This window comes from Oncorhynchus mykiss, chromosome 3, assembly GCF_013265735.2.
Source record: "Oncorhynchus mykiss isolate Arlee chromosome 3, USDA_OmykA_1.1, whole genome shotgun sequence".
Taxonomy (NCBI): Eukaryota; Metazoa; Chordata; class Actinopteri; order Salmoniformes; family Salmonidae; genus Oncorhynchus; species Oncorhynchus mykiss.
In genome coordinates this window covers 76,942,298-76,955,044 of record NC_048567.1, presented here as the reverse complement: position 1 = coordinate 76,955,044, position 12,747 = coordinate 76,942,298, and the positions used below count along the sequence as shown (strand labels likewise).

At 41.1% G+C, this 12,747-nt stretch overlaps 1 protein-coding gene across 1 annotated transcript in view; it reads right to left on the bottom strand.

Annotated features, from left to right (window-relative positions):
• The window catches only part of LOC110504820 (NGFI-A-binding protein 1), a 36,527-nt gene extending 26,509 nt beyond the window's left edge, over nt 1–10,018 (bottom strand). The window contains exon 1 of the mRNA XM_036975235.1: nt 9,811–10,018. Within this exon, the coding sequence (XP_036831130.1) occupies nt 9,811–9,835 (25 nt within the window). The 5' untranslated portion in view covers nt 9,836–10,018. The remainder of the gene's footprint in view (nt 1–9,810) is intronic.
• Between the last annotated feature and the right edge of the window lie 2,729 nt (nt 10,019–12,747).

The following is a 12,747-nucleotide window of genomic DNA, read 5'->3' as shown; positions in this document are numbered from 1 at the left end:
TTATAAAACCAGCCACATGCACATAATACAAATAAATTGTTAATATTCAAACCCCAGAAATAAAGTCAATTTCAGCCGTGAAAGACCTGAACAATAAATAAATCATAAATAATCTATGAATATAAAAAACACAGCAAAAATATACCAGATATATACACTTCTAATTTCCTGTAGATTAGAGGGATAGAGAACATGAAGCAGTAGAGCATGCAGACACAGAGAGGCAGCTCTGAACCCAACCCAGCATGCAACACTCCTGGAGACCAGGGAGAGTTACACATCATACATACTCTTCAGCACACGTAGTTGCTCGCTCTCTCTTTAGATCCGTTAGGCATTGTAGATCAAGATAATGTTATCCTGTTCACTATTGGAAGGTTTATGCGCTTTAAAACATTTTCCTCTCTCTCTCTCACAGCTTTGTGGTAGTAACCTGTTGCACCGATGTTAAGGCCGAGGTATGTATAGTTTTTTTTTGCGTGCTCTAGGGCAACGGTATCTAGTTGGAATTTGTATTTGTGGTCCTGGCAACTTTTTTAGAACACCATTATTTTTGTCTTACTGAAATATACTGTCAGGGCCCAGGTCTGACAGAATCTGTGCAGAAGATCTAATTGCTACTGTAGGCCCTCCTTGGTTGGGGACAGAAGCACCAGATCATCAGCAAAGAGTAGACATTTGACTTCAGATTCTAGTAGTCTCTCTCTCAGCATGGAGTCAACCATTGTGTGTGTATGTATTGTATGTGTGAATTCCTCCCCCACTCCCTGTCCCCAGTACAGTTTATAGCTAGCTACCCAACAGAGCCAGTGAGAAGAGTGACAGGGAGTAGGGAGTGAAATGGAGCAACAAGGCAGGTTGCTGTCTATCACAGTGGCCCATTTACATGACATTGCACTGCATCTGCGCACAAAAAGTGGGTTGTGCACTGAGAATTTCACACACACACACACAAACTTCAGCCAATCCCAATGTGCAATTATAAATCAACTCAATCCCAGTTTTCATACCCCTTGACTTATTCCACATTTTGCAGCATGTTACAGCCTGAATTCAAAATTGATAATCAAAGTGAAAATGTGTTTTAGAAGGTTTTACAAATGTATTGGAAATGAACTGGAGAAATATCAAATTTACATAAGTATTCACACCCCTGAGTCAATACATGTTAAAATCACCGTTAGCAGTGATCACAGCTGTGAGTCTTTCTGGGTAAGTCTCTAAGAGCTTTGCATACCTGGATTGTACAATATTTGCACTTTTAAACTTTTTTTGAATTCTTCAAGCTCTTTCAAGTTGGTCGTTGATCATTGCTAGACAGCCATTTTCAAGTCTAGCCATAGATTTTCAAGCTGATTTAAGTCAGAATTGTAACTAGGCCACTCAGGAACATTCAATGTTGTCTTGGAAAGCAAATCCAGTGTATTTTTGGCCTTGTGTTTAAGGTTATTGTCCAAAGGTGAATTTGTCTCCCAGTGTCTGTTGGAAAGCAGACAGAACCAGGTTTTCCTCTAGGATTTTGCCTGTGCATAGCACTATTCTGTTTAGATGTATCCCCAAAAACCTCCCTAGTCCTTGCCAATGACAAGCATACCCATAACATAATGCAGCTACCACCATGCTTAAAAATATGGTGAGTGGTACTCAATGATGTGTTGTGTTGGATTGGCCACAAACATAACACTTTGTATTCAGGACAAAAAGTTAATTTTAAAGTTAATTGCCACATTTTTTGCAGTTTTAGTTTAGTGCCTTATTGCAAACAGGATGCATGTTTTAGAATATTTGTATTATGTACAGGCTTCCTTCTTTTCACTCTATCAATTAGGTTAGTATTGTGGAGTAACTACAATGTTGTCGATCCATCCTCAGTTTTCTCCTATCACAGCCATTACACACCATTGGCTTCATTGTGAAATCCCTGAGTGGTTTCCTTCCTCTCTGGCAACTGAGATAGGAAGGATGCCTGTATCTTAGTGACAAATCAAAACAAATATCTCTCTAAAGCGAGAGAGGCAAGCTGCTGGACTTTGGACAAGCAACCTAACATTAGCTAACGTTAGCTAGCTAGCTGGCTACCTACAGTTGAAGTCGGAAGTTTACATACACTTAGGTTGGAGTCATTAAAACTCATTTTCAACCACTCCACAAATTTCTTGTTAACAAACTATAGTTTTGGCAAGTCAGTTAAGACATCTACTTTGTGCATGACACAAGTAATTTTTCCAACAATTGTTTACAGACAGATTATTTCACTGTATCACAATTCCAGTGGGTCAGAAGTTTACATGCACTAAGTTGACTGGGCTTTTAAACAGCTTGGAAAAGTCCAGAAAATGATGTCATGGCTTTAGAAGCTTCTGATAGGCTAATTGACAATTTAAGTCAATTGGAGATGTACCTGTGGATGTGTTTCAAGGCCTACCTTCAAACTCAGTGCCTCTTTGCTTGACATCATAGGAAAAAAAAATAATCAAACCTCAGAAGAAAACAAATTGTAGACCTCCACAAGTATGGTTCATTTATGTGAACAATTTATAAATGCCTGAAGGTACCACGTTCATCTGTACAAACAATAGTACAAAAGTATAAACACCATGGCACCACGGAGCAGTCATACCGCTCAGGAAGGAGACGCGTTCTCTCTCCTAGAGATTACTACAGACGGACTCCAATGAAGTTGTAGAAGCATCTCAAGGATGCTCAATGGAAACAGGATGCACCTGAGCAAAGGGTCTGAATACTTATGTAAATAAGGTATTTCCGTTTTATATTTTTAATACATTCGCAAAAAATTCTAAAAACCTGTTTTTCCTCTGTCAATTTGGGGTATTGTGTGTAGTAGATTGATGTAAAATGGACTAAATTAAGAAAAAAAATGCACAATAAGGCTGCAACATAACAACATGTGGAAAAAGTAACCAATGCTGCAGAAAGTATTCACACTCCTTAAAATTGATCACATTGATATTTTGTGTCACTGACCTAGAAACAATACCCCATAATTTCAAAGTGGAATTTTGTTTGTAGAATATTTTTTAATTAATAAAGCATTAAAAGCTGAAATGTGTTGAGTCAGTAAGTATTCAACCCTTTGTGATGGCAAGCCTAAATAAGTTCAGGAGTAGAAATATGCCTAACAAGTCGCATAATAAGTTGCATGGACTCATTCCATGTTCAATAAAAGTTGTTAACGTGATTTTTGAATGAGTACCCAATCTCAGACATATAAGACATCTATCTGTAAGGTCCCTCAATCGAGTAGTGAATTTCAAGCACAGATTCAACAACAAAGACCAGCGAGGTTTTTCAATGCCTCGCAAAGGGCACTGATTGGTAGATGGGTAAAAAAAAAAAAAAGCAGATGCTGAATATCCCTAGTTATTAATTACACTCTGGATGGTGTATCAATACACCCAGTCACTACAAAGATACAGACGTCTTTCCTAACTCAGTTGCCGGAGAGGAAGGAAACTGCTCAGAGATTTCACCATTGGCCTCATAGTGATTTTAAAACAGTTGCAGAGTTTAATAGTTGAGATATGAGAAAACTGAAAATGTTGTTACTCCACAACACTAACCTAAATGACAGAGTGTACAGTTCAACGAGGCACTTAAAGCTGCAATATGTCACTTTTTGGGCGACCTGACCAAATTCACATAGAAATGCAAGTTATAGAACTCAAATTCGCATTGAAAGCAAGTCTAAGAAGTGGTAGATATGTTCTATTTCTATGCTTTCCGTTTTTAAAACGTCATTATTGCGTCTTTTACTTTCAGTTTTCTACTCCAAACAACTGAAAAAAATAATAATTTGGGGTATGAAAACTATATATTTCACGGTTTAAATGGTACAATGATTCTTTACACTACGCTTGTTTGTCACAAAATTAAGCAAACTATTATAATTTCAGGAAGCAAGAAATGGTGGAGTGATTTCCGCATGGTGCATCTTTAAGTAATACTGCAAAAAATGTGGCAAAGAAATGTACTTTTTCTATTAGATATTTCTGTATTTATGTTTTCACTTGGTCATTATTGGGTACTGTGTTTAGATGGGTGAGATGAAAAAAGTTTTTTATCCATTTAGAATGCATGCTGTAACAACAAAATGTGGAATAAGGGGTATGAATACTTTCTGAAGGCACTGTAGCTAGCTATTTACAGTATCCTAGGTTAGTTCACATAGGCTTCTTATGACTGTCAATCTGGTGCAAGCAACTGTGTTGTTGCCGAGCAACCGACCCAGTGTTAGAACTCTGCGCTTCGCAGCATATTGTTGGTTCTTAATTGACAGAAATGAGCATGTGAGAGCAACATATTATACATTTAATCAAAACTGTTGCCCCATAAACGTTTTCAGTCCGACAAGGTGGCAAGTTTGATGATCACTTTATAGATGCTGTAGTCTCGTTCTTATCCAATGCCTAGATATTGAGCTCGGTCGGGCCAAGACCTTGTCTTTTTTTTCCTAATGCCGGACGGCTCATGACAAGAGGCAGGGAGTGTGTTGGGTACCTCCAATCAAGTTTATTTTTGAAGTTTCATCGACATTGGTGTCATATTGGATGGTAGGGGGATTTGAATGATATCATGGTAGGGGGATTTGAATGATATCATGGTAGGGGGATTTGAATGATATCATGGTAGGGAGATTTGAATGTAGCATTGAGATTCAAACATCCATACTAAATAGTCGTGACGAACTGCTCTGTGGCTGAGTCCCACTGCTCTGCCCACTGCTCTGTGGCTGAGTCCCACTGCTCTGTGGCTGAGTCCCACTGCTCTGCCCACTGCTCTGTGGCTGAGTCCCACTGCTCTGTGGCTGAGTCCCACTGCTCTGTGGCTGAGTCCCACTGCTCTGCCCACTGCTCTTCCCACTGCTCTTCCCACTGCTCTGTGGCTGAGTCCCACTGCTCTGTGGCTGAGTCCCACTGCTCTGTGGCTGAGTCCCACTGCTCTGTGGCTGAGTCCCACTGCTCTGTGGCTGAGTCCCACTGCTCTGTGGCTGAGGCCCACTGCTCTGTGGCTGAGTCCCACTGCTCTGCCCACTGCTCTTCCCACTGCTCTGTGGCTGAGGCCCACTACACTTTGGCTGAGGCCCAGTACTCCTAAATGGAGTCAGTTGACATCTCAATTAAAGATCAATTACAATTGGACAGGGCAAGAAGGCTCAGTATCTCTCTGTTATCTTCTTTCTCTCAGTCACTTACTATTCCACATATCCTCTCTCTCTCTCTCCTCACACTCCTCTCCCCCACCTCCCTCTCTCCCCGTCTCTCCTTCTCGTCCCTGCCTCTCCCTCCTTCCTCTTCTCTCCCTCCTTCCTCTTCTCTCCCTCCTTCCTCTTCTCTCCCTGTGAGTCACCCTGATCCAGACAGACAGGTGCTGCATGGGCTTCCTTTTTCCCCCGTCCAAAGTCAGACACCGTGGAACAAGCTTTACACCTTGCTTAACTACACACAGCCTAACCCAGCACACTAGAGCGACACACACACCTAGTCTACCTACACACACCCTTACCCAGGACACTACAGAGACAGCTGTGCACATACCCTGTGCTGGAGCGGGCAGGTAGCCTAGTGGGCCAGTAACCGCACGGTTGCTAGATCGAATCCCTGAGCTGCCAAGGTAAAAATCTGTCGTTCTGCCCTTGAACAAGGCAGTTAACCTTGTACCGTACAACTTCCTAGGCCGTCATTGTAAATAAGAATTTGTTTTTAACTAACTTTCCTAGTTAAACAAAGGTTTAAAAAAATACCGTAAAACTTCAATTCAACTCAACTCAAATAGCCGCCTGTCACTTTCCATAGCCAGGCACCAGCATACATTTCAGCAATGTGTTATTGTCTGTTCACACTGCTATGCTTTATCTTGGCCAGGTCACAGTTGTAAATGAGAACATGTTCTCAATTAGCCTACCTGGTTAAATAAAGGTGAAATAAAAATAATAAACACCTGGTCTAAATGAATTGTTTACAAGATTACCATGAATTGTTTTTTAGGTTTAACATTTGATTTGAACAAATTATGGCAATCCTCCTCTATTATTGGCAGTAAGAAACTGCTAGCCATTGGCTGGTAACAGCTGAGAACCGCTAGGTAACCGGCAAGCACAAAAACAATCAACCATTTCGGGAGAATAGAGCCCTAGAAATCATCTGATCACCTTCTAGTGGCGTAAGTAAGAACTGACGAAAATGCACAGTCAAAAGAGAATAATAAATTATTCTGTCAAGGAAAGTATTTTTTTATAGAGGCATACGAAGACAAAAGAAACATGACATTGTGTGAACACATTAATGCAAGAAATTAAGAAATTGATTAAAATTCTGGAAGTGAATGCTGGAATTAAACAATTAACTATGCAAATTAGCAAAACCTGTATGCATTAAGGAAATCGACGCCTGTCTCTAATTAGCGGCTGTTGTGTTCAGTGATTAAAGCATATAAACGCCTGGGCTATGAATTTAAGTTTTACAGTAAACGTCCTCTAACTTTCTCAAAATGGGGGGTATTTGTAAATTATGCTGGAAAATAAGCATTTGGTCACCTACAAACAAGCAAGATTTCTGGCTCTCACAGACCTGTAACTTCTTCTTTAAGAGGCTCCTCTGTCCTCCACTCGTTACCTGTATTAATGGCACCTGTTTGAACTTGTTATCAGTATAAAAGACACCTGTCCACAACCTCAAACAGTCACACTCCAAACTCCACTATGGCCAAGACCAAAGAGCTGTCAAAGGACACCAGAAACAAAATTGTAGACCTGCATCAGGCTGTGAAGACTGAATCTGCAATAGGTAAGCAGCTTGGTTTGAAGAAATCAACTGTGGAAGCAATTATTAGGAAATGGAAGACATACAAGACCACTGATAATCTCCCTCGATCTGGGGCTCCATGCGAGATCTCACCCCGTGGGGTCAAAATGATCACAAGAACGGTGAGCAAAAATCCCAGAACCACACGGGGGGACCTAGTGAATGACCTGCAGAGAGCTGGGACCAAAGTAACAAAGCCTACCATCAGTAACATACTACGCTGCCAGGGCCTCAAATCCTGCAGTGCCAGACGTGTCCCCCTGCTTAAGCCATTACATGTCCAGGCCCGTCTGAAGTTTGCTAGAGAGCATTTGGATGATCCAGAAGAAGATTGGGAGAATTTCATATGGTCAGATGAAACCAAAATATAACATTTTGGTTAAAAACTCAACTCGTCGTGTTTGTAGGACAAAGAATGCTGAGTTGCATCCAAACAACACCATACCTACTGTGAAGCATGGGGGTGGAAACAACATGCTTTGGGGCTGTTTTTCTGCAAAGGGACCAGGACGACTGATCTGTGTAAAGGAAATAATGAATGGGGCCATGTATCTTGAGATTTTCAGTGAAAACCTCCTTCCATCAGCAAGGGCATTGAAGATGAAACGTGGCTGGGTATTTCAGCATGACAATGATCCCAAACACACCGCCCGGGCAATGAAGGAGTGACTTCGTAAGAAGCATTTCAAGGTCCTGGAGTGGCCTAGCCAGTCTCCAGATCTCAACCCCATAGAAAATCTTTGGAGGGAGTTGAAAGTCCATGTTGCCCAGCAACAGCCCCAAAACATCACTGCTCTAGAGGAGATCTGCATGGAGGAATGGGCCAAAATACCAGCAACAGTGTGTGAAAACCTTGTGAAGACTTACAGAAAACGTTTGACCTCTGTCTTTGCCAACAAAGGGTGTATAACAAAGTATTGAGATAAACTTTTGTTATTGACCAAATACTTATTTTCCACCATAATTTGCAAATACATTCATTAAAAATCCTACAATGTGATTTTCTGGATTTTTTTCCCTCATTTTGTCTGTCATAGTTGAAGTGTACCTATGATGAAAATTACAGGCCTCTCTCATCTTTTTAAGTGGGAGAACTTGCACAATTGGTGGCTGACTAAATACTTTTTTGCCCCACTGTAACTGTATATATATATGTTTTCTTTTTATGACCCATCAGGAGGCTTACCTTTATACACATTGAAAGTATTTCCATTCATCCTCCTGATGCTTGGACTGCTTACGAAATCACACTACTTTCAGTGTGTGTGTGTGTGTGTGTGTGTGTGTGTGTGTGTGTGTGTGTGTGTTCTCACTTGCTAGTCCTGTAGGTGTACTTGTAGGTGACCTCGCGAGAGACCTGTCTAGCCAGACCAAACAACTCTTCCCTCCTGGTCAGCAGGGAGAACTTGTACAATTGGTGGCTGACTAAATACTTTTTTTGCCCCACTGTATATATATATATATATATATATATATATATATATATATATATATATATATATTATTTTTTTTTTGTATATTTTACTTTCAATGATCCTTGTTTAACACTAAGACACGATTTATGCATTTCATCTCTTGACTTTTTTTAACCACTTCAGCAGGAATTGTTGAGCGCAGTGCTCATTCCACTAACACTAACTGGAGGTCAAGCTGCAAGCATTGTACTGTAGCTTGATGCATTTGCCTCTGTCAAGAGTGGCGGCATGATCTGGCTAACGGTGAGAATGGGTGGTCTCATCATTGAACGTCAATTTGCCTGACAGTTTTGATATCCATTCATCATGATCCATTACATGTCCTAGCATAGCAAATAGTTTGATATTAATATAGAAATGTGCTTTTCCTTCTTCAAACATGCATACAACAGTGTGTAAACGTATGGTAAAGTTCAGTTGAAAGGAAATATTATGAAAATTGAGTAAATTAAACACAATTTTCCTTGTAATTGTTTTTACACACAAATATTTGTTTAAAAATTATGCATTTATCTTATGTTGAATTCATTTTAAATTTTTTAGGTTGGTTTTGCTAAGTGACACACAGTAAAGTAGTAATAATTATAATCACTAAAGATGACAACATAAAACTAAAGTCAAAATAATTGTATTTTCAAGTATAGTTTACTAACCACCTGAATCAATTTTTTTTACAGTACATAGTGGGGTCATATTAGTTTGTAACCCAAATGGTTCAGTCACTCCAGATGTTTTCCTGGTAAGACTGATTTCCTGGATATCTCCTAGTCTGTCAAACAGTGCTGTAGCTCTGCCACTTTCCACTGCAGATGCTGAAGGCCGACAAGGCGGATGTGGTGGATTGAGATGCAGCCCATGCAAAAAAAAAAAAAAAAAACGGATCTCTCTCGTTTAAACTGGCGGATTTTGATGGGGAATTTTTAAAATGTTAATTAGGTTGACGCACAGGTGCATCAATAGACTTCAGCTGTGTGTGTTTTTGTTGTTGCTGTAATTTTCGGTTTTAGTAATGACAACAAAATCACTTTAATTAACTGTACTCAGATATATTATGTCCAACAGGTTTCTTCATATTCCTCAAATGTTTTGAGTAGTGACAACACATTGGGGTAGTGTAGACGCCCACCGGTTGTGTCCCTGCGCCCGGGAATAAAGGGTTTGAGTTTCCCACTCATAGACTAGCCTAAAAACTCCGTCCCGCTTCCACTGTCATTGTTGCCCAAATGCACAGCAGTTCACAACTCTACTCTCCGCATACAAAAGTCCTACAAAACGTATCAATTAGTTTGTGTGCCAACAGAATGAATGACGCTTACAGGACGTGCACTTCATCAACAATAGGTACGCTTATCAACAATTAGTCGTATCACTCCCAGTCCCTTCTTTGTGATATTGGTCATGCCATTTCATGTCTACAACATTATTTAGCCTATTAAAGTCCAACCAAGATCGTCTATGGATGCGTCTTAAGTTTGCGCCCTGCTAGAAAAGGAAAGAAAACATCTATAGCCTACCTGCAGAACTCTTCACGCCGCTCATCCAACCTCCGTTCTTCACTTCTCCGTTCTCTCACGGCGAGAAAACAAATTATGAGTACGTGAAATAGAGGTTTATAATAAAGGACCTGCTAACTATACGTTCCACCCAACTCCCCTACTGTTGGGCTGCTCCTCCCTCGCTACATCTCTCACTCCCACGCGACTGCGTGACGCAGATCCCCACGTGTGTGTCTGGGGGGCGTGGGAGCCGCTGTGTGGAATACCAAGCATCCTATCACACCAGGCAGCGACCGCGGTCAGAGGGATGGTAGAGGTTTGACTTCATTTTTGAAAAGCCAATTGTAGCATACTGAAAATAGGTCTACGCCCAAATGTCAATTAACACTGTCAACCAAATAAGCAGCGGTTCCCCAAGCATTATGTAGCCTATTTTACTGTCTTCGGGACAACCTCTCCACTATGTTTTTGTTGCGATTCAAGTGTGTTCCATTGCCACCTTCTTTTCACCTATTTTTTTTCAGTCCCACGGTAAGAGAACAGTAAAAACAACAACATTATGCTAACAACTCCTGTGCTTGGTTACATAAAGTGCTATCAAGATGCTGTAAAAAAAAAATAGACAGGGGACATTTACATTACACTGAACTCTGAACCATTCTGATAATAGACGGTGTCCAATGATAAAGCGAGGGATATCTGAGAAAGATGGAAGGAGAGAGGAGAAAGAGAGAAAGAGAGAGAGAGAGAGAGAGAAGACAGGGAAAGAGAGAGAAAAAGATCAAGAGAGGAGTAATTTAGGTCAACGAGGGGGAGAGGTGGAGGAAGAGAGACAGAGAGATAGGAGAAGAGAGATAGAGAGAGAGAGGATTAGAGAGGTTAAGAGAGAGGTGGAGGAAGAGAGACAGAGAGATAGGAGGAGAGAGCTAGAGAGAGAGGTGAAGGGAGAGAGAGAGAGGAGTAGAGAGGTTAAAAGAGAGAGGTGGAGGGAGAGAATCAGAGATAGGTGGAGAGAGATAAAGGGAGAGAGGTGGATGGAGAGAATCAGAGATAGGTGGAGAGAGATAAAGGGAGAGAGGTGGATGGAGAGAATCCGAGATAGGTGGAGAGAGATAAAGGGAGAGAGGTGGATGGAGAGAATCAGAGATAGGTGGAGAGAGATAAAGGGAGAGAGGTGGATGGAGAGAATCAGAGATAGGTGGAGAGAGATAAAGGGAGAGAGGTGGATGGAGAGAATCAGAGATAGGTGGAGAGAGATAAAGGGAGAGAGGTGGAGAGAGATAAAGGGAGAGAGGTGGAGGGAGAGAGATAAAGGGAGATAGGTGGAGGGAGAAAAAGGGCAGGGGAAAGGGACTGGTGCTGGCGGACTGAGAGTTGGAAGAGAGATGAACTACAGGAGATGGAGAAAGAGTGACAGAGCTGGAGAGGACAGGATGAGGTCCCACATGCAGCAGGCACTACAGGATGTTTACACTCCCACACTGAGTGATTCAGCTAGCAGGCAAGCAGCCTCTCCAAACACACACACACACAGTCTTGTACAGCTAACCTTCTGGGAACACACAATTCACTCCCATTCAAAATTATATTTTCTCTAACCCCTAACCCTAGCTCCTAACCCTAAACCTAACCCTAGCTCCTAACCTTAAACCTAACCCTAGCTCCTAACCCTAAACCTAACCCTAGCTCCTAACCTTAAACCTAACCCTAGCTCCTAACCCTAAACCTAACCCTAGCTCCTAACCTTAAACCTAACCCTAGCTCCTAACCTTAAACCTAACCCTAGCTCCTAACCCTAAACCTAACCCTAGCTCCTAACCTTAAACCTAACCCTAGCTCCTAACCATAAACCTATCTCCTAACCCTGACCCTGAACGTAATTCTAACCCTAAAACTAATTCTAACCTTAACCATAAACCCCCTAGAAATAGCATTTGACCTTGTGGGGACCCATTTGGTCCAATTTTTGTTCTTCTACTATTCTTGTGGTCCTCACAAACATAGTTAAACGCGTCCACTCACACGTGCACACACACACACACACACACACACACACACACACACACACACACACACACACTACTTCACTAGCAGACACCAGGGATGGGCTCTCCCTCATCCTCTCTCTTTACCTTTCATATATCTTCTTCTTCATCTCTTCCTCTCCCTACCTCTCAATTCAATTTCAATATAAGGGCTTTATTGGCATGGGAAACATATGTTAACATTGCCAAAGCAAGTGAAGTAGATAATAAACAACAGTTAAATAAAAATACAAATTAACAGTAAACATTGCACTCACGGACGTTCGAAAGAATAAAGACATTTCAATTGTCTTATTATGTCTATATTACAGTGTTGTAATGATGTGCAAATAGTTAAAGTACAAAAGGGAAAATAAATAAACATAAATATGGGTTGTATTTACAATGGTGTTTGTTATTCACTGGTTGCCCTTTTCTAGTGGCAACAGGTCACAAATCTTGCTGCTGTGATGGAACACTGTGGTATTTCCCCCAGTAGATATGGGAGTTTATCAAAACTGGGTTTGTTTCCGAATTCTTTGTGGGTCTGTGCAATCTGAAGGAAATATGTGTCTCTAATATGGTCATACATTTGGCAGGAGGTTAGGAAGTGCAGCTCAGTTTCCATCTCATTTTGTGGGCAGTGTGAACATAGCTTGTCTTCTCTTGAGAGCCAGGTCTGCCTCTAGCAGCCTTTCTCACGAGCAAGAGTCTGTAGTCAAAGCTTCGTTTAAGTTTGGTTCAGGTATTCACTGTGTACTCTCTGTTTAGGGACAAAAAGCATTCTAGTTTTCTCTGAGTTTAAAAAAATATATTTCCAATGTGTCAAGTAATTATCTTTTTATTTTCCCGTGATTTGGTTGGGTCTAATTGTGTTGCTGTCCTGGGGCTCTGTTTGTGAACAGAGCCCCAGGACGAGCTTGTGTAACAG